Source organism: Electrona antarctica, assembly GCF_951216825.1.
Source record: "Electrona antarctica genome assembly, chromosome: 6".
NCBI lineage: Eukaryota > Metazoa > Chordata > Actinopteri > Myctophiformes > Myctophidae > Electrona > Electrona antarctica.
This window is the reverse complement of record NC_136811.1, coordinates 16,951,258-16,977,111: the sequence shown is the minus strand read 5'-3', so window position 1 is coordinate 16,977,111 and position 25,854 is coordinate 16,951,258. Positions and strand designations below refer to the sequence as shown.

The 25,854-nt window shown below is 41.8% G+C and overlaps 2 protein-coding genes across 4 annotated transcripts; both read right to left on the bottom strand.

The window, feature by feature from the left end:
• Positions 1-4,025: 4,025 nt before the first annotated feature.
• gpn2 (GPN-loop GTPase 2) lies at positions 4,026-13,236 on the bottom strand. Of its 2 annotated transcripts, none has more exons than XM_079502725.1 (6): positions 13,153-13,236; positions 11,670-12,206; positions 10,452-10,608; positions 9,591-9,751; positions 5,295-5,425; positions 4,026-4,402 (listed from the first exon to the last, which is right to left on the bottom strand). In XM_079502725.1, exons 2-6 carry the CDS (start codon positions 12,087-12,089, stop codon positions 4,330-4,332), a joined length of 942 nt encoding a protein of 313 aa, XP_079358851.1. In that variant the 5' UTR covers positions 12,090-12,206; positions 13,153-13,236; the 3' UTR covers positions 4,026-4,329. The 2 variants fall into 2 exon arrangements, with proteins under 2 accessions (XP_079358851.1, XP_079358852.1); XM_079502726.1 differs by having other exon boundaries at positions 13,081-13,183.
• Positions 13,237-13,441: 205 nt separating this feature from the next.
• On the bottom strand, positions 13,442-19,301 carry gpatch3 (G patch domain containing 3). 2 transcript variants are annotated; one of them, XM_079502942.1, is made up of 8 exons: positions 19,024-19,301; positions 17,823-17,975; positions 16,785-17,248; positions 15,782-15,956; positions 15,377-15,436; positions 14,261-14,382; positions 13,860-13,987; positions 13,442-13,727 (listed from the first exon to the last, which is right to left on the bottom strand). In XM_079502942.1, exons 1-8 carry the CDS (start codon positions 19,271-19,273, stop codon positions 13,544-13,546), a joined length of 1,536 nt encoding a protein of 511 aa, XP_079359068.1. In that variant the 5' UTR covers positions 19,274-19,301; the 3' UTR covers positions 13,442-13,543. The 2 variants fall into 2 exon arrangements, with proteins under 2 accessions (XP_079359068.1, XP_079359069.1); XM_079502943.1 differs by having other exon boundaries at positions 17,823-17,972.
• Between the last annotated feature and the right edge of the window lie 6,553 nt (positions 19,302-25,854).

Below are 25,854 nucleotides of genomic sequence, written 5' to 3'. Positions count from 1 at the left end.
GACATACAGCCATTTTACTGAGCCGCACGGGGGCGCGCAAGACACGGAGCGGACTAGCGCTGGAAGCGCGGAGTGGATCCCTTCCTCGCATCACAATGTATGATAGGACTTCTTCACACATGTCCCTTTTAAAAATATATATATGGAATATAGCCTATATATATTTTCCCTGCCCCACACATCAAGTGTTGTTCCCATAACTCATTTATACTGTCCTAAAAATGAAGAGCACACTCTCATTAGGGCCACACATTCATAATTTGTTAAAATGTATCAGTGTTACATACAGACTGGCAAGTGTGTTGAGGGTCACACAATTAGACAGTGTGTTATTGATATTTATATAAAATGTGATGGAAACGTTCAGATTAGAAGATTCGTTTCTGTGCTTGCGTTTATGACATGGATGTACACGTAGTCCTCTGAGCAGCACACACACACACACACAGACACACACACAGACACACACACACACACACACACACACACACACACACACACACACACACACTGCAGGGTGTGGGAATAGAACCAAGGAGAATGAACTGAAACACTTTTGTGTACCTTAATCTGACTTGGTTTGTGTGTTGAGTTGTTTTAGTTTTTGTTACTGTACACACCATTGTTCTCCCCTAAGAGAAAGAATAATAGGAAATACAATATATTTTAACATGTGTATATATTTACACATGAAATAATGATTATAGTGTAAAAAAGAAAACCAAAAACAATCCACCTCCAATGATTATTGTACTCAGATTGTAAGTGCAGGCAAAGCAAGGCAGCATAGATTTTTCAGAACAGAAGGGAGCCTTGCAGCAAACGAGAGAGAGCGACTACCAATGTACATTCTCACTAATTCCCCCCGCCCTCTCCTCTCTCTGCCTACCCACCCCCTCTCTGTCTGGCCACAGTCTACATCCCATGGCCCGGAAGAACGGCTCGCACGGGGATTGGCTAGTTGGTTGTCAGGCAACCGTTGCTTTGAGCTAGTATCCCACGAGTTCACGCATTGTTTTTTTTTCTCGTTTACATATATTTGAGCTAAAAACTAGATGTTTTAATACACACACATTTTAGTGCTGGCCTGGAGCTAGATTGGCAGCGAGTGAATTTGTTAATTGCTATGTTTTTTGAAGAAAATACCATGTAATTAATAGGCCTACGTCTATAACCCACACATTTCTTATTTGTCATTTAAGAAATACTATGGGGTTTATCTGTATGTAGGCCTACCACCGTATAATCTGTCATGAAATTTCTCTGACATCCGTGACACGGTGTCGGTGACAGACAGTGGTTCTCAAAGTGGGGTCCGGGGACCAACAGGGGCCCTTGCCTTGAGGGGGTCCCAGGGGGTCCTCAGAAATGAGCGACAGTGTAACCACTTTAAAGCCAACAACGCGTCGCATTGAGCTCGCAGATGTGCTATTTTTCAAAACATTGATGTTTGTTTTGGGGTTTCTTTAAGATAAATTATGACAATAATAAGTTTCAACAATCAATGTTGTCTAACTGGGGGTACCCACCTTTCACAAAAATAATTTCTGATGGGGGGGGGGTCAACGCCGGCCAAATACACATCAAATCTAGGTCCCACATGAAAATGTTTATGAAACTGGTCTAATGGGTCTACTCTACTACGTTGGTTGTCAGCGGTTTGTTGCCCCGACAACCAACTAGCCAATCGCGACCGCACCCGACCGTTCCTCCGGGCGATGGGGTCTAGACTCTACCCTCTGTCTGTCTCTCACTCTGGTAGCAGAGAAACGCTCTCCTCTTGTGAGTGTGGGGGGATGGGCAGCCACAGACACACTGCTTTCTCCCCCCGCTAACATTGAACTACGCCGTGCCGTGCAAACCTGACCCGTTCTCATTCACAGTACATGTCTCAATAGTTGTGGAAGTAGTGTCCCAGTCGAGGGAATGCAGGGGTTTTTGGTCAAATAACGCACACGGTTGCTGCATTCTTCCAACAAAAGACAAAGAGGGCGTATGCAACATTGAATGAGCATAGCATGGCTGTGGTGATTACAGGGGGGTTGTGAGCTTTAAGAGCTAGAAAGGCAACTCCATGTTTACACTTTGTTTTTAAATCCCAACTTTAATGATCTGTCTATCTTTGTGATTCATATTTTTCGATTGAAGTGGGGCAAGAAGCTGTCAGCTCCCTCTCTCACACACACGCACACACACACAGTGTCTCTCTCTCTCTCTCACACACACACACACACACACACACACACACACACACACACACACAGTCCCCCCCACACACACACCACTCACTCTCACTCCCACTCTTCTTCTCCTGCCCCCCACCCTTCTCTCTCTCGCGCTCTCTCACACACACACACACACACTCTTCTCTCTCTGCCTGCCCCCACCACCACACACACACACACTCCTCTTTTGCTCAGACACCCACCTCTTCTATCTCTCATAGGCGCGCGCTACACAGTACACACACACACACACACACACACACACACACACACACACTTCTCTTCCTCTGTCTCACACTCCCTCTCTCTCTCCCTCACACACCACTCCCTCCTCTCTCTCCCCCTCTCTCACACACACACACACACACACACACACACACCTACCTCTAGGGGGCTTAAAAGGAAAAAAAGGCAGGAAGTTGCAGTGAGGAGGCATACTTGATCACATGTACAAACATCGGAACACAATTTAACATTCTCGTGACACACCCCCTAATGTACTGAGCAGCAGATTGCAGCCAGAATACTGTGTGCACACAGTCCCACCGAGTCTTAAACCTGCACCATTTTACCCAACATAAGAGCCACTATCATTTACATAACATTTTATATTTATCTCTCTCTCTCTCTCTCCATATTAAATGTGATCAAAATACAACAAGAGTACATCTACATAGTACACAAACATATTTTATTTCGTGTTAGGTATGTCTGGACCTCGCCTTTTATAACACGATTATGCAGCATCTAAATATGGATTTTTAAGGGCCTTGGTTTCACAAGGTAGAACAGTCAAAATAAATAAACTATGGGTAACAATGAAGACAATAATGTGTTCTCTAAAAAGAGTTTTGAGTGTCTTCTAAAGACAGAGGGTCTTCCATCCCAGAGAGAGACCAGACACAGGGCCAGTTGTGCAGAAACACAGATTTAATGTGGCTTCCTCTCCCCGCCTGACTTAATTTTTCTGCTCTGGTCGCTGGGAAGAGCTGGAGTGGAATTCTATGGCCCTGGGACCAGGATTTGGGTGCACATGTGCCACCTGCTGGATAGAAGATAGGCCTCGAACAGAGTACGCGTTTTCATCAAATTAATTTCTTCTACTGCCACACTTATGTTTCTTTGGTGTGACTGTACAACACTTTGGCCTTTTATTTGTGATTCAGTCAATTTCCCCAATAAAATATTCACACAAATGGAACTTAAATGCTTACATGTGTGGGTTAAACACATTTTGCTAGCTGCCTAAGCGGAGAAAAAACATTCACTCATGCACCAAAAATCTTGAACGGGCCTGCCTGGTACAAACAAACCCTCCCCATAGTATAGTGTGTGGGGGAAAAAAAATGCAGCCTAGTGCTCTGTATTTAGATCACTGTAGATGTAGTATTTTCAAAGACAGAGAGTGGCATCTTTTTAATATCCTGGGAGGATTTTGATTTGGAATATATTTCCCCAAATAACTCCAACTACTTAAGTTGTTCACGCTTGTTATTTCCTGAAAATAGTTGTAAATTGATATTCAGATGATTGTACACATCACACCTTGAGTGTTGCTTTGCCTGTCTAATGAGCAATTAAACAGCAAATACTGTTTAAAGGGCCCTAACCTCATATTGAGGTTATCGACAGTGTCTGACAATCCCGACACACACACACCATATCTGAGATACATGTCTGAGGCCATAGATTGTCCGTCTGTTGTCCGTGGAGCTGGAGCTATACTTCCACAGACTGTCGTCTTGATAAATATGGATCCCGTTTAACGCAATGGATTAAAAACAACCATAAGAAAGCTCCTTTAGTATAAAGTATTTGGGTTTATTGATTACCGCTCCGTGCTCCTAAGACCACAAGTGAGAATTATTCATTAATATCCATGCCATAATCTTGTTATGCAGTTCTGGCAGCAAGGACAGCATTTGCTGAGCTTCCGTTTATCCTTGGAGTGACTGACTATTATGTGGAGGCCAGGGTTAAGGTTATGAGTGGTTGTTTGTTGCTAGTTGTTCTGTATCCTTGAAGGACTGGCAACATCGTTTTTCATCTCTCTGGGTAAAGCAGTGCTGGAGTTACCGTTGTCCCTTCATTTGTGTCCAGCAACTCACAGGTCCATAATTTCCTCCTCGACTGTCTTTTCATTCGTTTCCACATATCTCTCCTGCACTCCAAGCGTTCTGGAGGTTACATAGTTAAAGAAAGTAGAGCCTAATTCAACAAGTAAAAGGTCTTTACACAAATAAACGATACGAAAAAGCGTAGTAATCGCTGTTGTGGAAACAAAACAAAAAAAAATGTACCCTGTTTGGAAGAAAAATTACGTTGCTTAATTGCAGAGTCATATTTTGTTGTGTGTATATGTTCATGAGACAAACTGTTAAAAACAAAGATATTTTCGGACAAATTAAACACACACACACACACAAAAAACAGCCCTGTGTGTAATGATCTTAAGAATTCATGTTTAGGCTATCATTTGAATGATGTCTCCATTCTGGCAGTACAGTATTGCTAAAATACTGTGAAGCTTCAGGTTTTAATTAACCTCTTAAAGCAGGAAAGCATATGTGTCATTTTAGAAATTTAGCGTTGACTATTCAAAAATAGCAGATAGAAGCTCAGCTTGCTGATCTGCTATTTCTTTTAAACCTTGAAAGTGTTGATTTTTTTTTAACACAAATCTTCTCCTCTGGGGGTCCCTGGCACAACACATTTTCAGATGGGGGTGTCCACGGCCAAATACATGCATTTTGGGGGTCTTTGGCATGAAAATGTGATACTACTGATTTAGAAGGCCTTTGTAGAATCAGCCTCAGGTCTTATTTGAATGGGTTAAAGTGGCGATGAATCATGGTCAAGTCATCAGACCAATTGGGAAATGAGGTTCCCGAGCATAACTTGCTCTGAACATATGTACTATGCAACTAACAACCATGTTACGTATGGCGAGACATAACGTACTATATGTAAAAAGTAGAAAGCCATTAGTATCCATTGTACGTTTCCTAATGAGAACGGGCTCCAGTAGTGAATCATGGCTGAGTCATCACAGCAGTTGGGAAAGGATACGAGCCGAACTGGAAGTCTGCCCCCACGGCGGCTGACATCATGGCCTGCAGATTCCTCTCTTCCATGTCCCCGAAGCAGCACCCGTTGGCTTTGTCCACCGTCCGCAAGACCTGAGTCATGCTTTCTTTATCCTGGAGATGGAGCACAGTGGTGGTGGAGGAACAAGTACTTTAGATTTTGTTTACTAAAAAGTAGCAATACCAGCAACAATATGAAAACAAATACTGTTATGAGTGAAAGGCCTGTATTCAAAATTGTACTTGAGTGAACATGCATTAAGTATTGGCATCAAAATAATACAGTACCAAAGTAAAATTACTCAATTATAAATAAAATGAGTTTTGTATGGTATTTTTGTATGTGTCATATATGAAAAACTGTTAAATAAAGTTTTTTTTTTAAAAATCTACAAACTCACGCATTGTTTGTGACCATGTAGATCTGCTGTTTTCAAATAGCCCAGTTATAAATTAGGGCTTAAGTGGTTAATTTTGTAATAATAATCTAAACCTAGAAAGTAACTCAAATTGTCAAGTAATTGTAGTGGAGTGAAAAGTACAATATTTGCCTCTGACATGTAGTGGAGTAGTATAACGTATTTTTATTAGATTTCTTTGGCTTTTGTGCCTTTATTGATAGTTACAGTGAAGACAGACAGGAAAGAGGGAGAGAGAGAAGGGGAGAGACATGCAGCAAAGGTCGTCATGAACGGGACTCGAACACGCAATGCGCTGTCAGGCCAGAGCCTATATGTGGCATGTGCCTGGACCATTAGGCCAACGGGCGCCAGTATTTTCTTTTTTAATGGAAATACTCCAGTAAAGTAAAAGTACCTCAAAATTATATTTAAGCACAATAGCTGATTAAATGTTAATGTAAAAAAAAAAGTTTCTATAAGAAAACTCTTTTGGTCAATAAAATAATGACAACGGAAGGCAATCTTATCCCGTTGGGCTATTTCAGCATTTTGTTTCCACAGGCTCATATTGTTAAAATGCTAAACGAGTTATTTATAGCGCCTCAGCTTCCAAGCCTGCTTGGCTCTTTCATGAATGATTGTTGTGTAAGGATAACCTGACCTTCATGTCTAAAAGCTTCCCTCATTAGCTGACCTCCAGCACTCAAAGAGGTGAGAGGTTCCTTCTTTCTTGTCGCAATACGCCTTTTAACTTGCACTTGTTAAATGCCATGGCAACCCGAGTCACTACGGGCTGCCAAAAACCCCAAATAGTGTATTTTTTCATTGTAGTGGCAAATACTATATTGCCAATCTCTCCTTTAAAAACAATTATGACAGAAAAGTTTAAATTGGTTTGTGTTCACTGTTCTTTGATGGCTTCAACCATCAGTTCTGATGAAGGGCTAAAGCAGCAATTACCAGTGGGCACCCAAATAAGTGACAAAAACAAGATTGTATTGGTAATAGATTGAAATCAATGCACTGCAAATATTCTATAAATACCGTAGTTTAGATTCATGTTTTTGATCTTTTGATTGTTTTCAGTAAAGCATAGTTTTTAATCCATCTCTTATGAGCTAAAACTGATTATATTTGCTAAACGGCTGTTATTTGACTACATATTTGCATAATGTTAATCCAATCATCCTGCTCATGCACGCAATAGCTGCCTCCACAAGATTTGTTCAGGTTGACGGTCCTCACTGAGCTACAAACCATTCTAGAACAGCAGTCTTGTCAAGTAAGCTAACAAAATAGTCTAGAACTGGTTTTATATGGTACACTCCAGATGGTTGCCTGTACAGGTAATCAGAACACTCTGCTACCTTCATTTGCTTTCACATTTAGGTTTTTTTAGTCCAGTGGGTGACACTTGACAGCACTAGTACCTGGCTGAAAGAGCTTCAGCCCGTGAAGCCTTATTAAACAGTAGAAAAAGGAACTCCCCCCTTCTATAGAAGACATGCTGGCTTCTATGGAATCCAAATGACTCAAATCAGTCGTGGCGACTGAGAACTTTAATGCATGGAATGAAATTAATGTTTTCAAACAACTGTACCAAAAGTGAACGATAGACTCCAGTCTATACTCTAGTCTAGAGACTTAAGGGTGATTCTCTGATTGTGTCTATTAATTTATTTATTGAGCTATAAGTAAATAAAACAGTAGTGCGTGTCCAACAATGGGTGACAGAGTTTGTGTAGGTTTTAATTTCAATCAAACACAACACCAAGGGACTTCAGTCATCAGCACGCAATGTGCTACAAAAGTAAACCTGATGCTGGTTTGGAATTAAAGACTTCAGACACCCAGACCTCCATGGTAAATGACTGTACAACACTGGTGTAACAAAGTAAACTGTGTGAAAAATGAGTGTTCATTTATTTAAAAAAAAAAAATATTTATTATTTATCCATTTAGTCCTTTTAATTTGCATAATTTGCATAGGTCATGAAAGAAATTAGGTCAAAATCAGGAAGCATGTTTTACATTTAGTCAAGGATTATCTTAGTCTCTCTTAGACTTTGTATCTTGCCATGACTAAATGATGCAACCTTTTGTCATTAAGCATATTTGCATAACGTATTAGGTTGAAACACATAAATAGCTATTAATATATATGTTTTGCTTTTAATTTATTGAGAAGGATCTTACAGTCTGTTTAGATGTCCATAAAATAATATCTTAAGTTGTCATAATTAAGTCACGTAACATTGATTGAAACAGCAGTCCTACCTCCACCACACCTATAAAAACTAAGGTTATCACAATATCCCTATCTGGTCAGCATATAACTCAATCCTGGCATCTGAGAAGCCCTTGACAGTGGTCTTCGTGCTTTGCATTTGATTCTCAATGTGCTATGCAAGTATACTTCTTTGCTCATGACAAGCAAATATGTATTCCCCTCTAAAAGCCAAGAATTCATCAATGGATGAATGGACATTACATGTTCCAATAAGAATCAGATGCCTTTCTGTGCCATTGGGTGGATAATACAATTCACATCATGAAGGTCATTGGAGGCCATGTGGACATTATTCGGAGGAGAGAGCAAGGTCATGACCATACTCAAAAAGCTGTCCAACCAGAAGAGGACTGGTGATGACTTTGGTTATGTTGATCAGCAACCAGAATGCTACCACTGAATGTTTTACCCTGCCTAGGGTAAAAGGCAAGGCAAGCCCTCAACTACTTATCATGTGGAAGACAGGACACCAATGGGACAGTGTCAGGAAAAATAAGTTCCTGTCAAGTACCAAAGATGAGCTGAATGTTTATCAGCAAACCCCAGGTTTTCATAGTAACAGAAAGGTAAGATATCCACTGAAATTATATCTCAACAGCTTGCAGGAGACTGACGTGGAAATTACTGTACAGCCTGGATGCTGTCGGAAGTGGTACAAAACTCTAGCTTGAGTCCACTGACACTGATGTGTGAAACTATACCATCAGCTATGCAATCTGGCATGGGAAACAAGAAATACATAATCCCACTGCAAACAGTAGTGCAGGTAGTTGGTACGGGGAAACCTTTATCAATCAGAGGGAGGAGGGTGTAGAAGTTGAAGGGAAACTGATAGTATAATATGGAGTTTATGATGATGTTCATTGATTAACCACTTCCTTCGTTGAGTCCTTTTTTACTCTACACCAAATCACTTCACTGAAAACAGTTGATCTACAAGTTCACATTGTTTCACAACGTGAGTTGTTGTGAGCTTGTAGATATGCCATTTGCTGAATGTTTGCCCCAGAATAGGCATGCTAGGGTTCATGTGGTTAAATACCGGTAAGTGATTATGATGATGATGATGATGATACTGAAGAATTTATATGGATCTGACAGTAATGATGATGATGATGATGTTCATTGATTAAAGTGAGTGAAAAAGAGAGAATTCTTCATTTTTTTCCCACTGTATGATCTATTAAAAAAACAGTTAGGCCATTCTGTGAATCTATGGTTGGTGTCATTGAAGGCTAATAACTGCAACTAAGCTACCACTTGGGAAGGGTTATCATGTTGAAATATTATCTAGGGATATAGACCTTTTCCAAAAAAGAACTATAATTTGCCCCCTTGAGTTTCCCTGATTAGTGAAACTTCTGGCCTGGGCCCATGGGGTAATTTGAGAGTATACAAATGCAACGGAATTAATGGACCATGAGTCCATTCATATTTATTTTGTCCTGCATAATGCAAGCATTGTTGAGGGTGTATATAAAATATATATTGTTGTATATTTCATTATTAATTGTTCAATGTTCATTACTGGTGTAATGTACAGTAACTGACTGTATCTTAATTGCTGTGCTGCCTTTTCTGTCTGTACCTGCACATTGAGAGTGACAAAGGAGACCAGACTGTAGTCTTGTATGACCTCCACCAATTTCTCGTTTAGATGGCGGAACTTCTTGAAGAAGGGGTCTGTAGCCAAGTGGTCCACAAGATAGTTCAGGTCCATGACCTCCGTGTAGAAATCCAGGTTAAAGGCTGCACCACGGTAGAAGAAACAAAACGAACAAATACATTGACGCAGAACGTTACATTTCCAAAATGGACAGACGCAGTGATATTACTAGTCAGGCTGCTCAGGCATATGCCTGGATATGTCAAAGAATTCTAATTCGAATGGAATGGAAATCAGCGTGTGTGTCTCACACGCACGCACACACACACCAGCCAATATGATCTCACCCAGTTTTAGGGGATATTCGATTTGATTATGAAAAAAAATATGATCATTCATTTTTGTATTTGTTTCGATTCAGCTCAATAACAGACCGCTGTCTAATCAAAGGCTCAGAGCACCTGGCTGCGCTGATTGAATTTTAGGCTGTATGTATCCAAAATGACAATGCCATGTAAATGTCATTTACAAACAACATTGCTCTCGAGAATGTTTCTGAAAACCAGTGCAACACGTATGGAATACTTTTTTACCGTAAGCAAGGAAATACTTGGTTTTGTTGTTACTTTTGGGTCAATTTATCAATGTATTTATTAAGAAGCCGTGTAATAAGCAGGAGAAGTGTCACCATGTCAGGAGTTATGGTGGAAATAAACCCCTTTCGCCTGTGTTTGTTCATCCTGTCAAGTGTTATTTCTCAACAACTACCAGCGTGGCGACAATTATCCCTTATGTAATGGATAGAATAATCACCAACAACATAATGGATAGTTGAAGTCCTACCCAGTTTTCCATACTGCTCGAGCAGGTCCATCTTGGAGAGGACGTTGACATGTGGCAGCTCCACGTGCAGCATGGTGGACAGAGAGGTGCACAGCACAGAGATGAACTTGGCCGGGTCGGCACAGTAGTGAGAGTCCACCAGGTGAACCGCAGCCAGCTGAAATACAGGTCAGGACAACGTAAATGGTAAAAAAAAAAAAAAAGAAATGGTGCATTTATATAGCGCCTTTATCAAAAGTGTGTTATAATGGGCATACATTCAACCATGCACACACCTTCACACACTAATGGCAGAGGAATCCATGTAAAGGCACCAAACTGCTCATTGGGAGCATTTAGGAGTTCAGTGTCTTGCTCAAGACACCCAGGGGGAGCCGGGATCGAACAGGGAACCTTTTCAATCCCAAGCAACCGCTCTATCACCTGAGCTACTGCTGCCTCGTTGCAAGGAGAAGAATAGGAATAATGTGTCTCAACCATATATTAGACTTAGAGGAATAAGAGGGGGGGGGGGGGGGATCCTCTAATTAGTCAAACTACTCTGTCTTCAAATAAAAACAAAGTATCATGCACACTCTGCATATACAGACAGGGGTAGGCAATCTTAGGCACAGGTGCCAACTGCCAACATTGGCACAGGGGAGAGTGATCACTGGCCTCAAGTGTGAGAGAGAGCTTTTGTTCTTAGTTTAGTCAGTTAAATTAAGTCCACTAACATCTATATACAAATTATATCCTGCACATAATTCTATTCATTCAAACGGATAACTCTGACTGGGGAGGGAGTCTGGGAGATAGGTGGGTTATTGCTCTGAGTCTAATGACCATTGCAGCCTGATGTGAAAGAGAGTATTTCTAAAGAAGAGGAAGAAGAAGAAGAAATAAAGGTTATTATGTAGTCTAAGGACAATCATGTGGTGTAATAACTTAATGTTGACATGGCACACATCAAGAAAATGTAAACATGTCCCTTCATGTCAAAAAGGTTGCCAAATTCTGACAGTATACTGTAAAAAATGTTTAACCACTTGAACCCTAGCGTCCCTTTTCTGGTGAGGAAGACTGGTACATCTACAAGCTCACAACGCGTTGAAATATGGGACGTGTTGTGAGCTTGCAGATCGACATTTTCAGCACTAATACTAAATATCAGCTGAAAAAACAAATAGGAGTCAGTCAAAGTTCCCTGACACCTTTTTCATCGGGAGAACCTCTCACCCTGAAGTTCCACTTGGCCAGCTGTGAGCAGATGTTCTTCACAGAGTTCTGGTGGGTGTAGAGCTCCACCTGGCCGGGGCAGTCAAACAGGAAGTAACAGTCACCGTGCTGCTTCAGCTTGCTCTCCAGCCAGTCCAGGTTAGCTTCCAGATACTCCATACAGTAGAGCAGCCCGCCATTGGGCCCCAGCTTCAAGCCATCCATCACGTCGTCCAGGGTGACCAGCTCCGAGATGTCCACTCCGCAGGGATACGGAAGCCTCTCGTTGGCAGGGTCCATGTTCACCACGACCACCTTGCGTCCCAGGTGGCCTAAAAACTCCTGCATCCCCTTGCAGTAGGTGGTCTTGCCCGACCCCGGGGGGCCGATAACCACCTGGCCGAAGCGTAACATATGGTCTGCTGAGGGCTGGTTGGACATGTTTCCAATACCAGGTCACTGTGTGGCTGGTGATAAGGGGCCAATATCAGGTCACTTGTCCACATCTGAATGGATGGACGAATTGAGGTTGCTAGATGCGAGTGTCCACGTTGTTACCTGGGAAAACGGTTTTATAAGTGACTGCAAAATCCTGACATTGTTTGTATTTGTATCAAAAAGCTTTTACCAAGCTGCCATTGTCTATATTTCTAACATTGTTATGGTTTTAGATTTTCCCAAGTTGCAATGGGACATATACCTGTGTTTAGACATTTCTTCATTCCTTAAATGTGTATACATGTCTCAGTTTGTATTGTTTTTGACACTTGCTTTGGCAATGCAAACGTATATTTTCTCATGCCAATTGCTAGCCCTGAAACATGACTGCCATGATAATCATCATGACATCATGATGATTATCATGGCAGTCATGTTTCAGGGCTAGCCAATTGCCAATAAAGCTCTAGCCTAAGATTTAGACTCTCGTAGAATCATGTTATAAAATAGCTCGAACTAGTGCTGGTTGTCTAGGCTAGGACCCGCTGCAGTGGTGTCCGATCCTAACTTAAACCAGGATGTTCACCCTTTTTATTGAAAACTACGGACCTCCGGGTTTCAAATGCTTGCCAGAGAACAATCGGACAGGTGGGGCAGCAGGATAAGCACCTTAGATTTTGCATTTGTACATGTTCAGAGCTCTCCGGAGGCTCTCACTGCCATGGGTACTGAAGTCTCGTAGATTGATGTCAGAATCGATACATCTACGAGTCTAAATCTTAGGCTAATAAAGCTCCTTTGAAGTGAATTGAACTGGCACGTCTGTCAGTGTCAGTTTTAAGATCAGAAATTTACGTTTTATATTAGTCACAAGCTAATAGTTAATACAAATATGTATAAATAATAATTCGAACCCTGGCTTGTGGTAAGTTTGACACAATTAGCTTTTGAAGAGCCAGGGGGATTAGAACAAATGCTACAGTAAGTAACTTACTTCATGCTTCATATTATCATCATCGTACAGTATGTTTATTATCTCATTAGTTAACGGTGTGTAAATAGATACCTGATAGCCGCCTGCCGCCACTACGTTTGTGCTGTTGTCGCACTACTTTGAAGAACTTCCGGGTTATTTTAATTTGTTTTCAAAATAAAAGCAACTTCCAACAGTTGGAATGCTTAGAAATGTTTTGGAGTTATGAATAATTCTACATGACTATTAATATTGTGCGAGATGCTTTACACTTGGGAATGGATATTAAATGGAACATTATGAAATAATAAATGATCAAATCTTTCTAGCTATTTAAAGCAGATAATTTAATCAAATGTAAAATAAAACTGGAAGAAATACGTTATGTTTAAAATATTTTATTATACAATAAATAATATACCGTACAATTAAACAAAGAAATAAAGTCTGCAAAAAGACAACACAAAAATGTGTAGAAATAATGTCATCTTCGTGGTCCGATACAGCCCCCTGGCTGCCAGCCTCTGAACTTCATGTTGGTGTTTTCTTGCCGTCTCAATACGCTGTCACCTTGATCGACGTCTTTAGGTGCATCATACACTGTAGAAATATGAAAGTCTTTTCTGGCCCTTTTCACTGGATACGAGTTTAACTTCTCTCCATGATACCTGTATAAACAGAAGAATTTCATGCACACGTCATTAAATGTAATGATTACAAGATTGTACAGAATGTACACCGACTCAATGCAAAACACCATCTTCTATTATTGCGTCTTACATTTTTTTAAGAGTACTCACCCAAAACCTCTTTTGCATTTGGGATGCTGTCCTTCATTGTCCAGGGCTGCAGGGATCCCAACCTGGCTGTTCCCCAGACCTTCTCCATCCTTCCATCCCTGCTTCTCCATCACTCTACGACCGATACCCTGACCCAAAAATAATCATTTGTAATACAATAAAATGAATAAATCATTGTCTTCGTGTAAGGAATCAACTGGGGAAGTTTCATGTTGCATGGTTTCATGAGTTGCAAACCTGTAAGGGTCAATTTGGTTACATTTTTATTTATACACACTCAGAGATACGGACCTGTAAGTGTCCATTTGGAACCTCTTCAGGGAACTACTGATCTAGTTCAAGCTCCAGGATCAAACTATAAGAATTTAGTCAAATAAACGGTGGTGGTCAGAAATCACTACCTTAGTAAATTTCTCAAAGTTGCCAATCGGATGGCCACGGCCCGACCTATCTTCAAGCCCATCCCTCAGCCTCTTTTCATATCGCATGCGCACATAGTCGCGGGAGTCCATGTCACCACCATCTGTGGGGAGGGGACAATAAGCATAAAGGATTCTTTATTTATTTGAATAGCGCTTTTTGAAACAAAATTATAAAAAGCATCAAACTTTGCAAAGCAAAATCTGAATACAACAATAAAAACAGAAAACAAATGTAAATATATCAGGCAAACACAATTGAGGAAAAGGTATGTTTTCAGAAGTGATTTAAAAGAAGGCACAGGTGTTGCTCCTAGCCTTAGCTCAGGGGTCAACTGGCGGACCGTGGTCCACGACCGGACCGCGGACCACCTCTCTGTGGACCCTGGTGTGTGATATGAAATGTCCAGTGCCTCACCAGTGCATCCCCAGTATCCACCAAGTGCCTGCCCAGTGTCTGCCCAGTGCCTCCCCGGTACCTTCCCAGTGCCCCCGAGTGGCTCCCCAGTGCCCCCCTGAGTGCCTCCCCAGTGTCCCCCCAGTGCCTCCCCAGTGTCCCCCCAGTGCCTCCCCAGTGCCCCCCCAGTGTCTCCCCAGTGTCTGCCGAGTGTCTGCCGAGTGATTCATTCATTAATCAAATTTTTCGGTTGAGGACCCCTGCCTTAGCTCCTCGGGTAAGGCGTTCCAAAAGCCTAGATGCTCAGACCATAGAACCCTGATCTCACCTGGTAATGAGTTTTATAGGAACAAGCAGGACGGCCCTATCTGAGGATCTAAGGCTATACACAGGCCAGCATTTGTCAGACAATAGGTATCGTTGCTGTCGGGCAGAAAACTCTTATCTCCATATTTATCTCTCACAAAAGCATCAAAAGTAGCAGATACACAAGCTCGAAATGCGGCGCGAAGCGAGATGTTTTGAGCTTGAAGATCTTCTACTTTGAATCATGAAAAGTAACAGTATATGAGGTTTCCACCCAACATAGATGATATACTTAAAGAGCAATCTGGCTACACTTTATAAAAGTCATAATTTCATTTGAAATCAATATTTGAAGTAAAAGATATGAAAACATGCAAACGTGACTTGCGAGTTACCTTTGTCATAGTAAACACTCATGTCAACGTCCCAGTCATCTGCGGTTTGCTCATCAAAATCTACGGGAAAGAATAACAAAGACATAAAATCAATGTATGACTTAGCAAATACACCTCATGTACTATTATTATTATAACCACACACACACACACACACACACACACACTTTAATTTCTAGAATAAACGTTTCACATAAGACTTTTCTTATACTTGAACAGCAAAGAGAAAATCATTTAGCATTTTGAAATAAAGGTATGGCCACATTTGTTTTCTGCATGTGCATTATATGTTCACTATTTTGTTGAAAGGCTGAATTCTAACCGGTTATAATTTTCCAGACGCAAATGTTATTACTCTTAAAACATGGTATAAAACAAGCAGGCTTGAGGGTTTGTGTTGGTCACCTCCTTCTTCTTCGTGCCAGTACTGGGCATCAGTGTAGAACACCAGGCCCGAGCCTCCCTTCTCCCACTTCAGCTCAATCTTCTCCTCAAACAGCCTCTCCTTGCACCTCCCCTGGCTGGTTACGTCCTCGTACAGGGCCTCGTGGCGCTCCCACTCCTCACAGCGGTCGTCGTCCTACGCAAGAACAAGAGGAAACCCAAATGAAGAAGTGAAAGCAAATGTAATGTACGTAAGTGCAAGAACGAAGATGCCACTTCTTCTGCTCAATTGCACATTATTGCAACATATTCACAGTATAAATGTGAAACTGAATCAGACACATATTAAGTACCGCCTTATTTAAAACACTTCTGGGGCTGCTTGACCTTTTGTGTATACCCTAGTTTGATGTTGCTTTATTCAATATTTAGTCACCCTGGTTCTGGTAACTGATATTGTACTTTTAGTCAATGGTTCATTTCATTATGTTTTTCTGTAATGCAATGCAAGTCCTTGCATAAAATCCATAAAATCCTTGCATTAAATAACTAATGAAAAATCAAGGTCACCCCATTCATTAGAAGGACAATATCAGTCAGTTACCAGAAGCAGGGACATGCGTCTATTATGAAATTATGAAGTTGAATCGGCTTACATAGCAGACAGGAGTTATCTGTTTTATTGTTACCGTTTTATTGCTTTTACTTGATTTTTTTCCTAATAAAGTTGTCCTTTTAGATGTTCTCTTCCCTGGCCCCTACACATGTAAGTACTCTTTGAGTACTCAATAATAATATCTGGGATTTATATAGCGCTTTTCTTATTATCAAATTAATATCAAATACCTGAATATTGCAAGCAACTTAAAAACTGGGAAGCAGTCCTTGCAAGTCCTTGTAGATGTGAAAATTACCCAGAAGTGTTTTTAATAAAGTGAAACTTTGAATATATTGATACATGACAATGCCAAAGATATAGAGACATTAGACTATCCACATCTAACTTAAATGGATGTAAACCCACATCATCTGCATTAGACTGCCTATCTTCCTCATCCAACTGCTCCTCTTCTTCCTCCTCAATCTCAGTCGTTTCTTTGCCAACGTCACGTGGTTGCCGAGGTCCTGAGGGTTTAGGGGTCACTCCGCCAGGGCCTGCAATTTCATGCCCCGCAGCAGTGAAGACATTCTCTTCCGTCTGTGGCATTGTGAAGGTGTCACGGTACTGGAAAGGGACATTTCCGTAGCGGCGGTTGCAGCTGGTCTTGGGGAACGTGAGGCCCAGCTTGCGGATGAGACGTGGAGGCAGACGGCACGACTGGATGAGCTGGAGGAAGACTTTGATCGTCGTGCCCACATTGCCGCTCTCCATCAGAGACGGGGGGTTGAGCTCGGGTAAAGCTCTGAGGTCTGCCTCTGTGAAACGCTCCGTCAGCGACACACGCCGCCTCTGCTGCAGTTTCGTTTTGTAGGCGAATAAATGCTCATCTGAAACAGCAATAAAAATGTGTTGCAATTAGTTCCTTTGTGAAGCACAAAATAAAAAACTAGAGCCTAACAAATGATTGACAGAGCATCACACTTGCTGGAAAATATGTAATGTGATACTAAATTGTCTGCTAATTTGAATATCTTAATATTGTAATATGACATACTTGTCATTTCATGTGCCTTTACACACTTGTTAATTATAGGCATTACTGATGATTATCAAAAATCACATATATATTCTGTGAGTACCAGTAGTCATCCCCACAATAATCATATTGACGTATTTGTTAAAAGGCAAGGCTATCCATAACCTAATGTGGGCCCTTCTCATGACGTAGTAACTCCTTTAACCTTTTTGTCTACTATCTCACACTGCGGTGCATGCAACACATTGTGAGCTTGTAGATAGACTATTTGAACTGTTTCGAATTAGTTTGTTTTTACGTGTGTGACAATATACTGAATATAGTAGGATCAAGTAGGGCGTTAATTTACTAAATTAACACACAGCAATGATCTCAAACTGGAGGTGTTTGAAATGAAGAAGGTTGAGTATCACTGAACTATTAACCTGTTTGCTGTGACACTTTGATCCGCTTGATGACACATCGCCTGGACAGCCAGTTCCCCTTGGGGTCAATCCACTGGTTACCAGCGTACAGTTTGAGCAGCCGGTCGGCATGTTGACTGTGGACTGCCACGATGCAGCAACACGTCTTCACTGCTGAACAATTGGGGGAGAAGTACACACATTATTTACTTTCAAAATGTGTCCAAGTCTTTTGAGCTTTTGTAGATCTGCCATTTTCAAATAGACAACTTATAAAAAATTGCATGATTGGTTATTGTATGTTCTGTGATAATAAACTAAATCTACCAAGTAACTTGTGACTAGAGCCAGAGTAAGACAGAGTTACAACATTGAGGGGGCAGAAAACAAAAAACCTGTTTGTCCATTGTACTCTCCATAGGGGGATTTTAGATCGCCTCATATAAGAACTGTGTTTGAAAAATAAACCGATCACCCCGGCCTTTTCACTCATATGGATATGAAGCATCGACTGAAGGTGGAAATGTACAAATATACCCAAAGAGTAACAAAATAAGCGTTAGAAACGAGCCAAACAACCCAGAGACTACATTTCCGGGTAGGCTGCTTCTGCCCGCAGCCCGTCGCACAACAGAAACTGAACGTTAATTACGTTTATTTTTATTTTATTGATATATAATGTATCGTGGTTAGTACGAGTCGAGTCACCACCAGCTGAGCTTACGTCAACGAGGAATCTCAGGAACGCAATATGTTGACAGTTGGGCGTGACGTATATGCTCAGCGACATTGCATTCATATGTAGTTTCAAGGCTTTTGCGGTCACATTAATTCCATTTTCTCTAGAAACTGGCTGTATCAAATATGAATGGACATCATTAACGACGCACAGCCACTCCCCTGACAGAAACGCCGAGGTGGTCGGTTTATTTTTCAAACACAGTTCTTATATGAAGCGACCTAAAATCGCCGTTTGGGGATCTCAATGCAAATAAACAAATACATGAACCTGGAGATTGACGCCCTCTACTGAAAGTGACGTCAGACTTCGGAGCTCTATTGTTGTATCACACGATAAAAGAAAACTATGGCCGCCATGATCAACGCTATATTAACCACAGCTAGAATAAATACATGTACTAATGAGTCAATAGTCCGTTGTGTAAAGTAAACTAAGTACATTACTCATATATTTTTCTACCACTAATAGTTTTACTCATACCTTCCACTGCTGATGTTGACTTTGTTTCAGACGACATGGAGCCCCCCGAGCTCTCTCCTTCCAGCGGGCTCTCTTTAGGGTCGTCTACGCCGGGCTCTCTCAGGACCTCGGGTCGGTGTCGGTAGTGGAAACAGTGGAATCCTCCGCTTTCTATGAACTGGCTGAAATAGTTCCTCAGGGTGGCTGAGCGAAAGCTGGCAGGAATGTTACTGATGGCAAAGTAATACACAACTGGTTCACTGTCCGCCATGATTGTTTGTTTACAGCAGCGGCTACATACGTCATCAATGGGGCGACGACGACGTTCTCGTGTGACGTCAGATCCGTTTGCGTGCGTGTGTGCGTGCGCGCGTGTGTGTGTGTGTGTGTGTGTGTGTGTGTGTGTGCGTGTGTGCACCAGCGCGCGCGCAAAACCCTATGTGCAAAACTCTTCTGGACAGGTTTCAAGTTCAACATATTTCTCGAGTCGACTCTCCAACTAGCTCTGGTCTTGCCACTAATAAATTATTGTACGAGTTCCAATCTGGCTTCAGAACATCCCACTCCACTGACACATGTCTTCTCTATTTGAGCGACCACATCAAACAAGAGGTGGACGCTGGCAAATACTGCGGCATGGTCATGCTGGACCTCCAAAAGGCTTTTGACACCGTGAACCACTCCATACTGGTTAACAAGCTAAAAGCAATTGGTTTCGATAGCACATCAGTGAGCTGGATGCAATCCTACCTGGAGGGGAGAGAACAGATGGTGGAAGTGAACGGAACACTGTCCCCCCCCCCTCCCAGTGAGCTGTGGCGTTCCACAAGGAAGCATACTAGGGCCTCTACTGTTCCTAATATATGTAAACGACATGACTTCAGCCTGTGACTGCAACTTGTTCCTGTTCGCAGATGACTCAGCACTGCTGGTCTCGGACAAGGACAAACTGCAGGTTGAAAATGCCCTCAGCTCTGAACTCGGTAGAATCTGCACCTGGCTCGCTGATAACAAACTATCTTTACACCTGGGAAAAACTGAATCCATTCTCTTTGGCTCTATTAGTAATCTCAGCAAGGCAAATGGCTTCTTGGTTAAAGTGGGTGACAATGTTATCACACGTAAAGATGAAATTACCTACCTAGGTTCCATCCTGGAGGCTAATCTTTCCGGTGATAAAATGGCCACCAACGTAATCAAAAAAGTCAACCATAGAACAAGATTCCTCTACAGGATCTCCTCACTGGTCAACAAAAACACCTTGAAGACCTTAACAGGAGCCCTTGTACAGGGTTTCTTTGACTATGCATGCACCTCCTGGTACCACAGCACCTCAAAGGCCCTTAAAACCAGGCTCCAGACTTCCCAAAACAAACTGGTCAGGCTCCTACTTGATCTAGCCCCCCGAACCCACCTCACCCCTGCCCACTTCGACAGGCTGGAATGGCTTAGGGTCGACGACAGAGTACAGCATCTTGCAATGGGTCTGGTCCACAAGATTCGATACACCACCAAGATACCCATGTACCTGTCTAGATACTTCCTTAATGTTAACGAAGTCCACACCCACAACACCAGAGGGAGTGCAACGAACCATGTACAACCCAGATTCGGCACAAACAAGGGACTAAATTCTTTTCGCTCCTATGCCACCAAAATGTGGAACGCCCTACCAACTGTCATTAAGACATGCGAATCCCTTGACTCCTTCAAAACCGCTCTCAAAGGGCACCTACGGATGGCTGCAATTCGAAACTGGCCCCCGTAAAATCTGAATCCCCCCCCCGCCCCCCCCTTCTTTCCCCTCACTGTATATATTTCTTTTCCCTTTTTACCTCCTTTTTGATGAATTCCTGTTCTGTCTATAGAAGTGTCTATTTGTACGTCTCTAAATGTTTTGATGATTTGAACATGGTGGACCCTGTTGGAAACAAGTGTAATGCTTAATTGGGTCGTCCACTCACAGTTAACAGCCTTTGTATTGAGTTTGTGCTTGAAATGTACTGTAATTCTGCAAACTGTTAATAAATTCTTCAATCAATCAATCAATCAATCCATAGCCCTAATGCTTGATTGAGTAGAAGTTCTTTAAAACTAAACTAATCACAAAACAGTGATTGTTCCTTCTAATTGTTCCTTCTAATGTGGGCAGCTGTGGCTCAGGAGGTAGAGCAGGTCGTCCAATGATCCATGGGTCGGCGGTTCGAATCCCGGCTCCTCCTGTCTACATGTCGAAGTGTCCTTGGGCAAGACACTGAACCCTAAATTGCTCCCGATGTGCTGGTTGGTACCTTGCATGGCTTCCGCTGCAATCGGTGTATGAATGTGTGTGTGAATGGGTGAATGTAATGCACAATCTATGTAAAGCGCCTTGGATAAAGGCGCTATATAAATGCACCATTTACCATTTTTACCATTTAATACGTGAGGGGGCCATGCTTTTTCATTTACTGTTCTCATTTATTTTTAATAATTAAAGGACCAAGCAGTCCTGAAAGGACTTGGTCCTTTATTGTTTTTGTAGTTTTCTTTCTTCCGCCAAAAATAGCAGTTCTGGCTGAACCGTGCAGTCGGTTTTCGCGGAATTTGGAGATATGGTAGAGGGCCATGCCACGGTGAGTGTGCGAAGCCCACAACCATTGGCCAAAGGGTGGCGCTATATTGAAAATGCAAACTTTGACCACGCATAACTCAGGAACCGTTTGACCGTCAGCAATGAAACCTCGACACACATATGCGTCTCCTCATGCCGAACAAGTATCGTGCACTTACTTTTAACCTCTGACCTCTAGATCACCCGCCATTTTGAATTATATGAAAATCAATTAAAATGCATCTCCTCCCAGGATCTTTGATCAAAATGCACGAAAACGTCTACACATGAACTTTGGACCTATACGGACATGGGAAAGTATAGTAGAAGGTTTTATGAGCCAATGAAAATTTCCGTTTTGTGAAATGTTGTCTTTACTTTGTTCTGTTGTAGTGCCTGTGTCTTTGCTGACCTCTGCTGGTCTAAAGTGCCTCACCTGTCAATCACCTGAGAGTTCTGGCTGCCACACCCTGTGTCAGCTGTTCTTGATTAGTTGTTGGCTCTATAAGAGGAGCTGTGACCAGAAGCTCATTGTCTCCCAAACACCCAAACTGAACAGTTGTGTTCCCTTTTTGTTGCTGTTATTAGTTAAGTTTCAGATGGGCTGGTCGTAAGTATTATTTTGGGTGTCCATCAGTCCCTGTTTTGCAATGCAGGATTTTAAATAAATGTGTAATATCTTTGTAAACTTTTGATCTGACTTTGTGTCCTTTTATGTTAGCCCTTGGTTGAGCCACGTTTAAAGGGCCGTAACAATGCTAGAAACTGATTTGTTTAGTGGGAAACATGAACTTGATCCTGATCAAATCAGGTTCTTTACTCATGAATTGATAGATTATTTGATGTTGTACAACAGTGATTTTGAAACAAAGACTGATTTGGACACCTGGCCTTTCAGTTCAGGTTTTTTGTGTCCTGAAAGGATTCCCTTGCATGGATGGTTCTGGTACCCAGACCTGGCGAGCCGACCCGGAACTCTGAACCCCCCCTTCACCCACAAATGTGGTAATCTGGTTCTCCAAATTGGAGAAAGAGACTGCTTTCCCTGAACTGAATAGGAACTGAATTGAGACTTTTCAAGTCAACAACTTAAAGTGGGCCCCATTATTTGTTTTTCATGAATGTTCAAAGCTGTTTATTTTCTCTGAAGTTTAATAATACTTTTTCAGTTAACCTTTAATCCCTGTTTCAGACTCATTTTATTGGTTTTGCACTCATTGAGCTCCTCATCCGAATCTAGTATATTTTCTGGTTTATATGCGGTCAATTAATAAATCTTTATACCCACCTTATCATTAGTTATCCTTGCGCAACTTGCTACAAAAACACTGAATGATTTTGCTTGTTAGCTCTGTGGTATAGAGCTCTTGCCTTTGCAACACAAGGTCATGGGTTCAAATCTGGGCACCGCCAACTCTGTGTCTTCAAGAACCCGTACCTGCCCCCCACTATAAAAAGAACGACCCTGTCACAATTCCATGGTCTTTCTCAAGTTTAGTCTTCCATGTTTCTTGTGCATATTATTCTTATTGCCTCCCTGCTTGGTCCTGCATTATCGTTGCTTGCAGCGATTTGTTTCTAGTTCTTTTTAATGTTTTTGTCTTTCCTAGAGGAAGTTATTTTCCAAAATAATTATTAAAAATAAATGAAAACAGTAAATGAAAAAACACGGCCCCTCACATTATTAGGACCAGAAAAAAGGTTGGGTGTTTTCGATGAATCTATCATGGTTAAAATGGAGTTTGAAGTTATAATGGGTTTGTAATTGTATAGGAAGGGGGCGGGCAGCTAAAATAAATAAAAATATCGAATTACTAAATGACATTTATCGTGTTGCATTCCGTGCTCATCCGTGCTAGGACGCGTAGACATACATAGGGACAGGGGACCCCGGGAACATCCGGACCCCCAGGAACATGGCCAGGTGGTTCCGGCAAGCCTTCCCACGTCCGAAACGGTCGAGAAATGACAGAGTTATCGTGTTGCAACTTTCCGTGCTCATCCGTGCTGGGATGCGTAGACATACTGTACATAATTACATACATAGCTGCGTAATGGAGTGGAGGCACCGCTCAAAAACTGTCTGGGGTGTACTACTAAGCCTGAGTAGATGATAAAACTAGAAAAAGTGCCCCTCGGGGCACAGGTCTCCACCAGGCCAGGTCAGGTTGTGGCCTCCTGGTGGCGCTATATTAGGCCAATGTGAAAAGGGTGCCATTTGTTCTTGTGCCTTTGATGACAATTGGATGATTTGAGGCATTTTGTTCCAAAAATGTGTTGGTGGCGCTATAACAGGCCAATGTGAAAAGGTAGGAAAGTGCGTGGAAGATTTCACGTAAATTGCACGCTGCGTTCATGATTTGAGGCTTTTTGTTCAAAACGGGCCAATCATGCAAACTTTGAAAGCCAATGTTAGCCAATTAAGATGGAATATGAAATATCGGACAGATCCGTCTTGAGCACATTACTATAGAGATACTTGTGGACAAAATCTGGAGGAGTAATATTAAAAAAAATGTTTTACAAAAGTCGGCCTCCTGGTGGCGCTATAACAGGCTGTTCTGGAAAATTGGGAGCAGAGGTTGTTGGCATCTAGGGAGTGTGTGTGCAAGTTTGGCATCAACTGGGTTAGCGGTGCCGGAGATTAGCTGGTAACGGACGGACGGACAAACACACGGATGGTCACACACACGGATGGAGTGCAAAACATACTCTCTCCCCATGCCTTCGGCCTGGTGGAGACAATTAGTCAATTACCAAAAGATTTTTTAAAGTGAAATATGATCCCTTTAAGTACAGTACTTGAGTAGGCTTAAATGTAGGCTACTTTCCAGTTTCCACCACTAGGCCTAGGCTACTGAGGTGAGGATTTGAGTTATAGTTTGTGTGTTTACATGTCAGACTGGGCCAAGTAGTGCTGGTGCTATTAGAGTTCATACCTAGATACCTAGATTCACCTGCATGGGTTTATTGGATCATAAAACTACACTTCACTTCTGGATCGTGACATCACTTTAGCCTGACTTGTGACTGTGAATGCTTTAACCACAGTAACCCTGGTGCCCCTATATTTATCTTCCTTTAAAATAAAGTATATAGCAGAAAAAGTATTTGTGTGAACCAACCTTAAGAGTGCTTATATAGCTGCCTACAAAAAAAGTTGAAATTTGCTACATGTGTGCTTTACAAACTCACATACATGAGAGTAGTAAGTACATGTGATACGTAGCCTACTATTTAGAGTGTAAAATCTAGATGAGTGTACAACTGCCTACAGTTAATTAAAGAAATATGTAAGAAAACAAAGTGTGTGCCTGTCAAACACATTTTTGAGGGGTTCCAAGTTCACAGAATACATGCAGTCATACTATATGAATCACTAAAGGATACAGGAGGTGAAATGCAATAAGCTGCACATTTAATGAATAAAACATTATTTTAAACCCATCTGTATTAATAATACAATATAACTAGTACAAATGCAGTGGTTGGAGCCTTGGAGGTGGTCTCTCTACACTCTTTCATTGGTGTCAGGTAGGACACTTAGTGGTTGACAAGTAGCCCATAGTACGCCTACTGCCTAATTGAGCTCCTAAGTGTAACATCTCTTCTGTTAAAGTCATTATGTCACAGGCAGAACATGAAACGTAGTTCATGTCTAAAAAGATGTAGGCTGTAAAATATCTGAAGGATCAAGGCTGGTCTGGTACGTGGATCATCAACTTTGCAATTTTAAATGTCAGTAAGGGTTTATTTATTTAATTAATTGATTGGTTAATTCATTAATTTTCTGTTTGAATACCGTACCGTACCCTAATTTAGCACCTAAAGCCCTAACCACACCAAAGGGTCACCATGCAACTCCTTGGGTCCAAACGGTTGCAAGGAGTTGCATGTGTAGCAGAGTGGCTCAGAGCCTCTACCTGATGGCCTCAAAAGTCTAATATCTCCCCCAGTCCAGAGGGATATCCCTTTGGTCTAGATGTTGGACTTTCATGTGGGAGGCCCGAGTTTGAATCCTATGCGTTACACATGGTGACCCTTTGGTGTGGTTTGGGCCATTGAATTCCATGCGTTGAATCACTTGGGACAACGTGGGTCAACGTGCAACAGGACATATCACACCGCTGGGACAACGCTAAAACCGTCTCAACCCTTTGGTGTGGTTAGGGCTTAACTAAATTCTAAAAAAATATTGCCTTTTCAAATGGGGATCTGCACTCTGCAGCCAATTACACATCAATTTGGGGGTCCTTGAC

Excerpts from the sequence above, each read along its gene's own strand:
- gpatch3 (XM_079502942.1), bottom strand. The coding sequence starts at position 19,273 with ATGGCGGACAGTGAACCAGTTGTGTATTACTTTGCCATCAGTAACATT. Across the intron at positions 17,249-17,822 it reads CAAAGTGTCACAGCAAACAG|ATGAGCATTTATTCGCCTAC; the intron begins GTTAATAGTTCA and ends TTGCTGTTTCAG. Across the intron at positions 15,437-15,781 it reads CTGGCACGAAGAAGAAGGAG|ATTTTGATGAGCAAACCGCA; the intron begins GTGACCAACACA and ends TCTTTCCCGTAG.
- gpn2 (XM_079502725.1), bottom strand. The coding sequence starts at position 12,089 with ATGTCCAACCAGCCCTCAGCAGACCATATGTTACGCTTCGGCCAGGTG. Across the intron at positions 5,426-9,590 it reads TTGTCACTCTCAATGTGCAG|GATAAAGAAAGCATGACTCA; the intron begins GTACAGACAGAA and ends CTCCATCTCCAG. Across the intron at positions 4,403-5,294 it reads GCAGACTTCCAGTTCGGCTC|AACGCTTGGAGTGCAGGAGA; the intron begins GTATCCTTTCCC and ends TGTAACCTCCAG.